Source organism: Pan troglodytes, chromosome 1 (assembly GCF_028858775.2).
Source record: "Pan troglodytes isolate AG18354 chromosome 1, NHGRI_mPanTro3-v2.0_pri, whole genome shotgun sequence".
Classification (NCBI taxonomy): Eukaryota; Metazoa; Chordata; class Mammalia; order Primates; family Hominidae; genus Pan; species Pan troglodytes.
Window position 1 is genome coordinate 164,104,630 of NC_072398.2, and position 14,273 is coordinate 164,118,902.

The 14,273-nt window shown below is 36.9% G+C and overlaps 1 protein-coding gene across 1 annotated transcript in view; it reads left to right on the forward strand.

The window, feature by feature from the left end:
* The window catches only part of DNAI4 (dynein axonemal intermediate chain 4), a 111,422-nt gene that overhangs the window by 48,512 nt on the left and 48,637 nt on the right, over nucleotides 1-14,273 (forward strand). Inside the window, 2 exon segments of the mRNA XM_003308178.7 lie at nucleotides 2,319-2,475; nucleotides 5,750-5,889. Coding sequence (XP_003308226.1) covers nucleotides 2,319-2,475; nucleotides 5,750-5,889 — 297 coding nt within the window.

Genomic DNA, 14,273 nt, shown 5'->3' on the forward strand with positions numbered 1-14,273 from the left:
ATAGATACCTTTGACAAGTGAGGAGAAGGTAGGAAGAATAAACTGCTTTTGTGACTCAATTATGCTGTAATTGTATTGGGCCCATTGAAGCTAAAGTAGAGGCCAAGGAAGGCTTCATAGGTTGTTCTCTACTGGGGTCTCTGAGAATAGCCAAACAATTGCATCCCTTTTCCTCACCCTGTTCTGAATTAATTGAAAAATATGATAAGGGTAAATATGATGAATTGGAGCCAAAATATCACATTATGGATAAAAGTCCCCTGTTAAACCCTCAAATTTGACAGACTTACCCACCCATTCACAAAAGGTTCTGGACCACTTCAGGACTCTCCTAACCCTCTCAAGGGGATTCATGAGTAAAGGTGTGGAGAGGAGCCATGATTGTCACACTAGGCTAGAGCTCCCTCCTCTGGGAAGAACCTTCAGGAGTGTAGATGCTCCCTCCATCATTGGCAGTCAAGAGGAGCAGGCAAAACAGACTGATAGAATTGTGATGCTTTTCTAGGTGGAGAGAGAGGTGTACTCAAAATCTGTGGTACAGCCAGTCTAAAGTTAGGGGATCTGACCCATGAAATAGGCAGATTCTATAGGTAAAGAGTGTGGTTTGGGGGTAGTTTCTGAACATATAGTAAATTCAAGCAACATTTAGGAAATGGGTGATACAGAACTCCAGGCAAAAATCCTATTTGCCATCCTAGGGCTTTGTCTATGAATGGTAGTTCCCCTGCCATCAAGAAGGTTGACTAGAGTATTACTTTTCCCAACCGTAATAACTGAGATGTTACCATATTAGGTTCTATATATGTAATTTATCTAATATAAGATCATTTATTTTTATAATTAGCATGTCTGTGCCACAATGTTACTTTGAAGTTTATATAACTAAATTGCAAAGGAAGATCTGGTGGTCTAACAGTAAGAAACCTCAGAGAATCAAGAGCCTAAATTGCTAGTCTTAAAATTGTTAGTATTCCTGTGTGGACTTTTCACTTAACCTCTGTTTTTTATTTTCTTCATTGACAAAAAGTTTGGACTACATATACCTCAAATTTTGTTCTTGTGGATAACTCATTTACTTCTTTACTCATTTTGTCTGTCTTAGTCAAATTTACTTATATAAATAAAATCTTTTACTTATTTTTAAAATTTATTACACAAATAGAAAAAAATTAAAGAATATTTTTAAAAAAGAAGAATCACCCAAAACTAAAGAAGATTTGCAACTTAAAATTTTCTGTTTCCTGACCTTGTTTATCTGCATAATATTTTACATTCTTATTACCATAGTGCAGATCATGTTCTGGGCTGCTCTGTCATTTAACATTTTAGAACATATTTTCAAAAATTTTTATTATTACATTACTTACTATTTAATAGTCATAGATGGTATATCATAATTTATTTAGCCATTAAAAATGTTGATGATTGGTTTTTGGAATTAATAACTTGTATATTTTTTAGATTATAAGGAAGGTGTTTTTCTCAGCTCTGAACCTTTTTAAGAGGAGACTGAGACGTTTTTAAGTTTTCCTAAAGCTGTCCAAGCTTTACCTATCCCAAAGGCTCATGAATGTCTGCTGTATACCCTGTTGTTGATAGAAAACATTGAACTCTCACTTATATACTTTCTCATGGCTGTTACCCACATAACCAATTCCAAACTCTCCCAGCTGTGAAACTCAATTCTCAGTGGAATTTTCCAAGGACCTTGGATCAAGTTCTGACTGTCCTAAAGGTTTATGGCCAATTATTTTCACTCTATTATTTGCATAGACATTGGTTCCAATTTTATTTCTATAGTCAACCAGGACTAATATAGTAGAGTCTTTACCCCTGGTGAAGATGATTAGAGGTGGAATGACATCTAAATTAAAAGACAGCTAATAAGGAGGGCAAATGAAGGATAAAAGTTTGCTAAAGCAACGAATTAGAAGTTAACTTCACGGCTCAAAGAAGTGTTGCTTATTATGCCCCCTAAATATACTTGCCTCCATATTCTTGAGTAGTACCAACAGTTGCTAACCCCAGTTCCCAATTAATATTGTGGGATAGTTATAATGGAATACCCTTAGAGTTATGACTATAGGTATTAGACTGGGGTAGGCTTGTTATGTCAGCAAGAAGGCTGTTTATGGCCTACAAGATCCAATTTGGCTTCAGAAAGGTTGACTATACTACATCTCACAACCTGGCCTGTTCCTTGACTATATAAACCACCTGCAATATATTACCCATTATGGTATTTTGGTGACTAGAAGGAAAAATACAAATTAAAAATAGCAATTAGTAAATGATTTTAATTAAGTCATGTATTTTAGATTTGCAAGTTATAAGGGCAGCACCTGAAAAAATTGTAACAAAAGAAGACCTGGAGAAGAATATAGAGATAATACTCACAGAGACAGAAACACTGAGATTTTTTGACTTGCCCACAGTCATGGTCTCTGTAGAATCTGAAGAAGCTGAGAAAGTAACGTATGTATGGTTCAGTTGTCTACATTGTTTCTGTAATTCAAATGCTAAGCCAAGGGTTCTTATCCTTGTTTCTGTGAAGGGTCCTTGGGGATTCTGGGGTATACACTATGGGGTGTATACCCCAGAATAGGGGGAGACTGTATATTCCCTACAAAATTATATACAAAGTTATATAAGTGCCATGTGAACTTTTATGTTCATGTTTATGTTGTGTGTAAATTTTTCTAGAGGAAGAGCCCATAGCTTTACCATATTTTTAAATAATTAGGCGAACTTCTAAGCCAAATAACAAAATAAGCTTCCAAGTCTCTATATAGGTTTTAATTATTTTTACTTTTATACATACATAAATCATTTTCAATTTAAAAAGAAAGAACTGACATTTTTATAGTAATAGCCAAACCGCAATTACTTTTGCACCAACCTAATATTTAAAACTTAGGAAGGCAAAATATGGGTAAATAAATGAATTTACTATATTAGAGAAGTTTTCCATTTCTCTTTATTAATGAATATAAATAGAGTTAGTTTTGGTCTCAAGTATTTTGACAGTCTGTTGTTAGGCAGATACACATTTAAGGATTGTTATGTTTTCATGAAGAATTGACCCCTTTATCATTTTGTACTATCCCTCTTTATCCCTAATAATTTTTCTTGTTCCGCTCTCCTCCATCTAAAATTAATATAGCTACTATAAGTAGATTATTAATAGTTATTCTGATTATTTTACCTAAAGTATTATTTGAATAGGATTTATAGTACTAAAAACTCCATCACTAAAATAATTTTAGGGTATTATTCCTTCTCAAAATATAAAATATTATAATATGGTTTGGACTATAAAACATAGTACATATTAGATCATGAATAGCGTACCTTTAAAAGCTCATAAGAAGGAAGGTAAAGTTCCTAGGACCAAAAAAAAAAAAAAAAAAGGGAAAGAGGGAAAAAAGAAAGGGACAGATAATTGCTTTGAAATCAGAAAGGGAGAAATGCTGGGAAGAAATGTTAATATTAACATATGGATCTGGAGACCAGTGATGAGTCTTGGGTTCTCCCAACCCTTACACTGAAAGACCTGAAAGAGAGATTCTTGTGTTAAGCCAAGACTCTCAAAAGGAGCTCAATTATCTCAACTGATCCTAGGCCAGTAGAGTCAACTCCCTACTGTCAGAAGCAAACACAAATCTCTGGAGCAAAGCATACCACCATTTTGGCTGTTAAGATTTCTTCAGATCAGCTGGGTGTGGTGGCTCATGCCTACAATCCCAGCACTCTGGGAGGCCAAGGCAGGAGGATGGCTTGAGCCCAGGAGTTTGAGACCAGCCTGCAACATGGCGAGAGCCCTATCTCCACAATTTTTTTTTCTTTTTTGATTAGCCGGGCATGGTGGTACATACCTGTAGTCCCAGCTACTCGGGAGGCTGAGGTAGGAGAATCACTTGATTGATCACGGGAAGTTGTGGCTGCAGTGAGCTGTGTTCATGCCATTGCATTCCAGCCTGGTCAACCGAGAGAGACCACGTGACCATGTCTAAAAAAAAAAGGCAAGAAGAAGAAGAGGAGGGAGAGGAGGGAGAAGGAGAGGGAGAAGGAGAAGGAGAGGGAGAAGGAGAGGGAGAAGGAGAAGGAGAAGAATTCCCTCAGGTTGAATTTGGTACAGATCCTGAAGACTATAGATAATTATATTATCAGATATAGAATATAAAATATGTGTGAAATGTTTAAACAAATAAGAGACAGAGTTGAAACATGATTAACATTAAGAAACTGTCAGGCCGGGTGCGGTAGCTCAAGCCTTTAATCCCAGCACTTTGGGAGGCTGAGGTGGGCGGATCACTTGAGGTCAGGAGTTTGAGACCAGCCTGGCCAACATGATGAAACCTTGTCTTTATTAAAAATACAAAAATTATCTGGGCATGGTGGTGGGCACCTGTAATCCCAGCTACTCAGGAGGCTGAGGCACGAGAATTGCTTCTCCAGGAGGGGAAGGTTGCAGTGAGTGGAGATCACCCTGGACAACACAGTGAGACCACATCTCTTATTATTATTATGTATAAATAAATAAATAGATAAATAAGAGCATTGGAATATAAAAGTAATTTCATTAAAAAATAAAAATAGAAAAAATATTTTTTAAAAACACGTCACCTACAGAGGAACAATTAAACTGACAGCATTATTAGGGATAAAGTGTACTTCATAATGATAGGAAGGTATAGTAATCCTGAACTTGAATATTCCTAATAAAATAACATGGGCCAGGCACGGTGGCTCACACCTGTAATCCCAGCACTTTGGGAGGATGAGGTGGGTGGATCACCTGAGGTCAGGAGTTCATGAGCAGCCTGGTCAACATGGTAAAACCTCGTGTCTACTAAAAATACAAAAATTAGCTGGGCGTGGTGGCTTATGCCAGTAGTACCAGCTTCTCGGGAGGCCGAGGCAGGAGAATCACTTGAACCTGAGAGGCGGAGGTTGCAGTGAGCTGAGGTCGCGCCAATGCACTCCAGCCTGGGTGACAGAGCAAGACTCCGTCTCAATAAATAAATAAATAAATAGATAGATAAAATAACCTGAAAATATGTGAAGCAAAAATTGGAAACTTGATACATATCCTGTTAAAGTAGGAGATTTAAACACACCTCTCTTAATTATTGGTAGGTCCACCAGAGAACACATTAGTATGGATATAGAAAATTTGAATAAAAACTTAATGGTCAGATACAGACTTCTGCACTCAACAATTAGAGAACACATTCTCTTTCAGCACACATGCAGCATTTATAAAAAATTATTCATAAGGCTATGAAGCAAGGTCTCAAAAATTTCAGAATAGAATTATACAAATGAAAATTTCTGGCCACAGTGCAATAAAGTTAAAAATTAATAACATAAATCTCAACTAAAACAGACACATTTACATACACATTTGGAAGTTCAAAAACACATTTCTAAATTCCTCATGGGTCATCAAAGAAGTAATGGAAAATTTAAAAATATTCAGAACTAAAACCTACATGGAGTTAGTACTAGCATGTTATTGATAAGGTACCGAAAGTAGTAGGGATGTTGGGAAATAGACACAGTATAAAAGAGTCCTCTGGAGGTCATTTAGTGCAGTCTTTTCCTAAGGCTTTTTTTGAAGTCTCACTTCACTTTTTGGTGCAAGCCACATTAATGAAAGTAATTTTAAGGAAAAGAATAATATAAAGAGATAATATGTGTGGTGATGATTCTTATTAATGAGTTGGATACACTTTATTTTTTACAGTCAGAGAAACAAGAATTATGAAGTCCTTTGTAGAAACAGATTAGGCAACGACCTATATGTTGAAAGGATGATGCAGACTTTCAATGGAGCACCAAAGAATAAAGATGTTCAATGTGATAAAATCATAATGGAAGATAAAGGTAATTTCTTTCATTCTGCTTGATAAACTATAATGTTCTAATATACATTTTTTGAGTCTGTCAATCGACAAGTGAATATTGAAATATATAAAGCAAAAATAAAAATAATTTGGCCAAACCACAACAGTAGTTGGACACTGTGTTCTATAGCTTTCAGAATTTGACATGTTAAGTAATAAATATATAGATTTGAATAACATAATTATTCATCTTGATTTTTATGCATACTATATCATAGAACTTTATACTCTTTAAACATTTATATAAACTGATTATTTACTATGTCACAAAGAATATCAGCCATAACTATTAACATTTTAAATGTGTCAGACACTATATCCTTCACATGTATTAACTGGTTTAATTTTTACAGCAACCCTATGAGGTAGATACTATTATGCTTCCCCATTTTATAGATGAGGAAACAGGCAAAGAGAAGTTTGCTAACTGTTCTGGTTCTAGAGCTTGTGCACTTAACTACTATACTTACCACCTCTCACTGTGTACAAATTAACAACCCTGAGCACATTGCATAGCCAAAATCTGTAGGGTGTAGCCAAAGAAGTAATTACAAGCAAAGTTATATTTTTCCTTTTTTTTTTGCGTCAGAGTCTCACCTTGTCACCCAGGCTGGAATGCAATAGCACAATCTTGGCTCACTGCAACCTCTGCCTCCTGGGTTCAAGCAATTCTCCCCCTCAGCCTCCCAAGCAGCTGGGATTACAGGCACCTGCCATCATGCCCAGCGAATTTTTGTATTTTTATAGAGATGGGTTTTCACCATGTTGGCCAGGATGGTCTTGAACTCCTGAACTCAGGCGATCCGCCCACCTCAGCCTCCCAAAGTGCTGGGATTACAGGCATGAGCCACTGTGCCCAGCCGGTTATATTCTTTTTTTTTTTTTTTTTTGAGACACAGTTTCGCTCTTGTCACCCAGGCTGGAGTGCAATGGCGCAATCTTGGCTCACTGCAACCTCCGCCTCCCGGGTTCAAGCAATTCTCCTGCCTCAGCCTCCCGAGTAGCTGGGATTACAGGTGCCCGCCACCATGGCCAGCTAATTTTTGTATTTTTAGTAGAGATGGGGTTTCACCATATTGAAGGCTGGTCTCAAACTCCTGACCTCAGGTGATCCTCCCATCTCGACCTCCCAGAGTGCTGGGATTCCAGGCATGAGCCACCGTGCCTGGCCATGGCCGGTTTTATTCTTAATTGCCTTTATTATGCAGCAAAACTATAAGCTAGTTTTTACAAAAGATTAACAGAACAAACCCCTAGCAAAAAAATTAACCATTGCTTTTAATCAAAGAGCATACATACATCTTATTGGTGAGAGCATTTATTCCTTACTCCTAATGTTTTCTTTTATGTGGAAGAACATGAGTGGATATCTTTATCTCCATCTCTTTCTATTCTCTCACTCATTCCTACTTAGGAGTGGAGGTATGACTTACTTGATTGGTAAATAACCATACATGGGGATGTACGGTTATTCCCCTGCTTTCCCTCTTCTAGTAGCCTGCTGGCAGAAAGGAATACAAATTCTGATTGGTTTCTCCATGCTATAAATTTTATAGGGGGAGGACTCAACATTGTTAGGCCTGTGGTTATCAAGCTCATTGTTGCTGCACATCTAAACTGTATCAGCCAATCTAAACATTATCAGTAATAAAGGTAATTTTGATCTCTGTTTTATTCCTTGTCAGTTTCTTAATTGGTGCAAACTTGGATGGACCCAGAAAAGTGAATTCCTAGATGATATTTAGTAACTTTTTCAAGTCCTTAACCTATTCATATTTTTTCCAAATATTAATATGTAGTAAAGGGTTTAAATATTTTTAAATGGATTACTGTATGTAACTTTAGGTTTCCAATTCATATTAGGAAACCTATTCATATTTTTTTCCAAAAGTAAAGGGTTTAAATATTTTAAATGGATTACTGTATGTAACTTTATGCTAAAATATTTGAAAATAAAAAAAGAATGATTCTTTATGGAACTCAAAATTATCAACACTTCCCAAGAAGTAATAGAATTATACATTAACTCGAAGAAATGGGAAAATTTTACCAAAAATACCACTTTAAAATGGCCTAGATCAAGGTCAAATTACTTTAGAGGTTTATTCTGTAAATGTGAGAATACTTTATAATATTCATGTGTATTAGGATTCTTCAGAAAAACAGAACCAATAGAATATGTATATATATATATATTCATATCTAGGATTTATTTATTTATTTATTTATTTTGAGACAGAGTCTCACTCTGTTGCCAGGCTGGAGTGCAGTGGTACAATCTCGGCTCACTGCAACCTCCGCCTCCTTGGTTCAAGTGATTTTCCTGCCTCAGCCTCCCAAGTATCTGGGACTACAGGCGCACCACCACACCCAGCTAATTTTTGTATTTTTAGTAGAGACGGGATTTCACTGTGTTGGCCAGGATGGTCTCGATCTCCTGACCTCATGATCTGCCCACCTCGGCCTCCCAAAGTGCTGGGATTACAGGCATGAGCCACTGTACCTGGCCGATTTATAGTTTATATCTAGTATTTATTTATAAAGCGATTTATTACAGGGCATTGGCTTATGTAATTATGGAGGCTGAGAAGTACCATAATCTGCCATGTGCAAACTGGGGACACAGGAAAGCTAATGTGGTAGTTTGAAGCCCTGAGAGTTGAAGAGCCAACAGTATCGATTCCAGTCTACCTCTGAACACCTGAGAACCAGGAGCACTGAGGGCAGGGGATTGATGCCCCTACTGAAGTAATCAGGCAGAGAGTGAATTCAACCTTCCTCCACCTTCTAATTCTATTCAGCCCTCAGTGTATTGGATGATGCCCACCACATTGGAGAGAGCCATCTGCTTTACTCAGTCCACCAATTCAAATGTTAATCTCTTGTGAATACACCCTCACAGATACACCCAGATACAACGTTTAACCAGCTAGCTAGGCATCCTGTGCCCAGTCAGGTTGACATATAAAGTTAACCATCACACCATGTTATTTAAATTGCTCCAAGTTATATAAAATATGAGGATATTTTCTAGTTTTTAAAACAAGGTTAACAAAACATTACAAAGAAAATATAGACTAATCTCATAGATATGTGGAAAAATTAAAAATATAGTAGTATAAAGTTGAACCCTCAAGGCATTAGGAATCCCTATAGCAACAATTTATTCTAGGAGTATAAAGATTATTAAATATCGGGAAAACTATGATTCATCATTACAAAATCATATTTATAGGTTTAATGTAAAACAAGAACGGTAAATGCCAAAAAGAGCAGTTGATGCAATTCAGACTTCATTCCTGATGAAATTATCTGTACAGGAATGGTATGGATCTTCTTGATAAAATATTTAAAATAAAAAGCAAAATTTTTGCTTGCAGGTGAACCACTAGAGATAATAATTGCTGTGATCCATTAAATATAAGAACCAGAACATAGTGTCACTTATCACAGTAACTCTTCAAGTTTGTTTTGGCAGTTCCAACTATTGCAGTAAGACAGCAACAGATATAAGATACTAATATTTATAAGGATTCAAAAACAAATAGTCATTATTTGTAGGTGACATTAGTGTCTACTTAGCTACCTCAGGAACATCAACTAAAAAAAATAGTTCCAGGATGATGCAACAAAAATGGCAGAGTAGGTAGTTCTGACAACGTGTCCCTCCACAGAAATGCTCCTAAAATTGAGCAAACGCTGTCAGAATCTGTTGCATTCATGGAACAAGAACAGAATGTTCTTTAAAAAAAAATCCAAAGAATAAGAAGATCTTGATAGCTTAATAGAATGTTTGGAAGATAACAAAAAAAAATTCCAAGAAGTAGAGAAGAAAAACAAAGAGATGGAAAATCTAAGAGAAACAATAAAATTAGAGGACCAATCCAGAAAGTTCAATAGTCAATAATGGTTCCTAAAATAGAAAATGGAGGGGAGGAGATAATTCAGTAAAACCTCTCAGACTTGAAAGTCAAAAGTTGGAAGATTGAAGGGGAACAACAAGTGCCAGCATATTACCAATAAATGAAATTTTAAAATGTGGGGGACAGAAAATGTCCACAAACTACCAGAGAGAAAAATAAATAGGTCAGTGTAGAGAACAAGACATCAGACTGGTTGGAAACAAGAATGTAATGGAACACTGCTGATATGCTTGGCGGTGTTCCCACCCAAATCTCATCTTGAATTTTAATCCCCATAATTCCTACATGTTGTGAGAGGGAAGAGGTGGAGATAATTGAATCACGGGGGTGGTTACCTTCATGTTGTTCTTGATAGTGAGTGAGTTCTCATGAGATCTGATGGTTTTATAAGGGGCTTCCCCCTTCGCTCGTCACTCGCTTTTCTCACCTGCTGCCATGCAAGACATACCTTCCACCATGACTGTGAAGCCTCCCTTGCCATGTGGAACTGTGAGTCAATTAAAATTCTTTATAAATTACCCTTGGTAATTTTTAATTTTAATTTATAATTACCCTTGGTTATGTCTTCATAGCTGCATGAAAATGGACTAATACAACTGCCTTCAAAATTTAGAAGGTAAATAATTTCCAGTCTAGATACTACATCCAACCAAATGTCAAGTATGATGGTAGAATAAACACATTTTCATATATGCAAAGTATCAAAATAATTTACCCCTCCTGTATATTTTTTCAAGAAGTCGAGGATGTGCTCAACCAAAACCAACTGTGAAACAAAAAAAGAAGAAGACAATAAAATACATTGAACAGGAGAACTGACATAGGAGTGAGGTGATAGTAGTTCCCAGAAGGATAATGACTAGATAGCCTAGGATTTCAGGGATTTCAGCTGTTCACCAAACATAGAAGGCAACCTATTTACATTAAAACTTGAGATTGACATATTGATCACTACCATAACCTAGATGCTTGCTAACATTATACAATCTCTTTAACCTGAGGACAGAATACTTAGGTACATTATCGGTCTGAATTCTTTTCTGCATCTAGCTTGCATTTACTATTCTTTTTTTTTCTTTTTTTTTTGAGACAGAGTCTCATTCTGTCGCCCAGGCTGGAGTGCCATGGTGCAATCTCAGCTCACTGCGACCATCGCCTCCTGGATTCGAGTGATTCTCCTGCCTCACCCTCCCAAGTAGCTGGGATTACAAGTGCCTGCCGTCACACCCGGCTTATTTTTGTATTTTTACTAGAGATGGGATTTCACCATTTTGGCCAGGCTGATCTCAAACTCCTGACCTCAAGTGATCCACTGTCCTCAGCCTCCCAAAGTGCTGGGATGAGGCATGAGCCACCACACCGCCTTTACCATTCTTAATCCAGTTCCTGCTTTCCTTTTCAATAGGCCTCCATAGTTAAGCTGAAGCTCAATTATTTGAAATGCCACCTTTCCATAAGTGACTATATGTATACTGTCAGGGAAAACTTACTCCTCCCTTTTTGTGAACCTTTACAGAAATAACTTCTGCTAAATTAACACTTTTGGCCTCTCTCTATACATTATTTACTCATTCTCAGGAAAAGAGAAGTGACTAATTCCATAAGAGAATTTAGGAGAGGGAATGAAGCTCGGTCATTTCTGGCTGAGGCACTTTTTGTTAAGTCTGTTCACTTGCAGAAAACATGCAATCTGGGTTGTTCTTACCCCTGTGGAGGAAGTCTGTGCTTGTCTAGCTGTGACAGTTACCGGTTAGTAATTCTTCCCTATATTCTGGAAGGAAGAATTAGCAAGTCCATTTAGTTGCAGATTTAAGGCTACATTTTTCAATTAGACTTATCAGTAATAAAGGTAATATTTTGACCTCCATTTCTCTGATTCTTGTATCTCTTCCAGTTTCATCCAAAATCAGGCAGGGAAAAGGTACACTTTTATTGATCCATAAAATCTTTTTGTTGTTGTTGTTTTGAGATGGAGTCTTGCTCTGACACCCAGGTTGAAGGGCAATGGCGCAATCTTGGCTCACTGCAACCTCTGCCTCCCAGGTTCAAGTGATTCTCGTGCCTCAGCCTCCCAAGTAGCTGCGATTACAGGCACATGCCACCACACTGGGCTAATTTTTGCATTTTTAGTAGAGATGGGGTTTTACCATGTTGGCCAGGCTGGTCTCAAACTCCTGACCTCAAGTGATCTGCCTGCCTCATCCTCCCAAAGTGCTGGGATTACAGGCGTGAGCCATCACGGCTGGCATCCATAAAATCTTAATATTTACTTAATTTGCATCTAAATTCTTTAGTGTAAACTGTCTTTCATTATTTAAAAACTTTATTATGAAATATATACTGCAAACAGAAGAGCATACAACACATACATGTGTAGTGTAAAGAAAAAATCAATACCATGTACTCACCAGCCAGGATAAGAAATAGAACATCTCCAGTTGATTAGAAGCCCCCTGTACACTGTCCTATCACAACCCTCTTTCTTCTAGCCACCTCTAACAGAAGTATCCTCTCTCCTAACTTTTGGGTTGATCATTACCTTGCTCTTTTTTGAGACAGAGTCTCGCTTTGTTGCCCAGGCTGGAGTGCAGCGGCACGATCTCGGCTCACTGCAACTGTCTCCTGCTGGGTTCAAGCGATTCTCCTGCCTCAGCCTCCGGAGTAGCTGGGTCTATAGGTGTCCGCCACCATGCACAGCTATTTTTAGTAGAGACAGGGTTTCACCATGTTGGCCAGGATGGTCTCGATCTCTTGACCTCGTGATCTGCCCGCCTCAGCCTCCCAAAGTGCTGGGATTACAGGCGTGAGCCACCGCGCCTGGCCTACCTTGCTCTTTTAAATGTTTTTTCTTTTATAGCAGATGCTGTAACTGAACTGCCCATATCACCTCTGCATTACCTCTTGCTAGCCAATCTCCATCTGTTGACACCTGCGTTTCTTTGCCTTTTAGCAACTATTTAAACATGTATTACACTGAGAAATGCTTAAAAAAAAAGGCATAGTTTGGAATGCTTCTTTTCTGATACCAGTTAAAATAAGCTTTCTTTAATAGCATATAATTATAAAATTGGGAAGTCACAATTATTCATTATTACCCATCTTTTACATAACATTAGGGCATGAATTTTGAGACTTTATTTTTTAACAGCTTTATTGAGTTAGAATTATATACAAAACTGCACTTATTAATGTATACAATTTAACAGGTTTGAAAGTTTGTTTCTTAGGTTAATTAAACTTGTTCAAATGAACAAATGTAACTATAGTACCCAAACTAAAATGAGCAGTGATTTGTTATCTACAAATAAGAGTCAACTTTTAATTATCCAAACATATTGTATTGCTTATTTATAATAGGCATATTTATTTATGTAACAATTATTAATGACCATGTAACAGTATGTTCCTACATGCTAAACTTACTAAACTTTCAGTTAAACGAAAGAAAAAGAAAGTTGAGTAATTCAGTGTTCAAAGATGTAATTTCTAAGTTCTCTTCATGAACATGGAAAATGTACTTTTTTCAACTGAGCAAAATATACTAGGTATTCTGTGCATGACTTTGTTAGATGGCCTTATGATAAGTTCATTAAGATATAAATATCATTAAGAAATTTGAGTTAACATTCTTACCCATTGAGGCCAGGCATGGTGGCTCACACCTGTAATCCCAGCACTTTGGGAGGCTAAGGCAGGTGGATCACTTAAGGTCAGGAGATCAAGACCAGCCTGGCCAACATGGTGAACCCCATCTCTACTAAAAATACAAAAATTAGCCAGGCGTGGTGTGGGTGCCTGTAATCCCAGCTACTTGGGGAGGCTGAGGCAAGAGAATCACTTGAACCCGGGACACATAGGTTGCAGTGAGCTGAGATTGCACCACTGCACTCCAGCCTGGGCAACAGAGCAAAACTCTTAAAAAAATGAAACCAAACAAACAAACAAACAAACAAACAAAAAACCCGATTATTACCAATTGAAAACATTGCTTTACTAGAGCTCCTCCATTTTGTATTAGGAAAATAATAGTTGTAGCAATTAAGAGTCTGCATTTATTAGATCCACATTCTGTTTTGATTTTTAAGGAAAAAACTTATTTATTAAATCACCATCCTTTAACTGAAAAATTGGTAAATTTAGCATGTACAAATATATTGTTACATGATCGCTGATAAAATAATTGCTGCATAAACATAAATCAGCAGTGAAAGAGACTTGGAGTTTTTAAGTTATTATTTAAAGATAAATAACATTGCCAATATTTGTTTGCAAACCATTGTTATATTTTTGATGATTTGAATAAATTTAACCTAAACTATAATTTTAAAAGAGACGATAATAACCATACTACTATACAAGCTTCTTGAGATCAGAGTCTATCAATTTTCCCAGCAGGGGCAATCTTTTCACATAATAAGTGTATAGGAAATTTTACTTGATA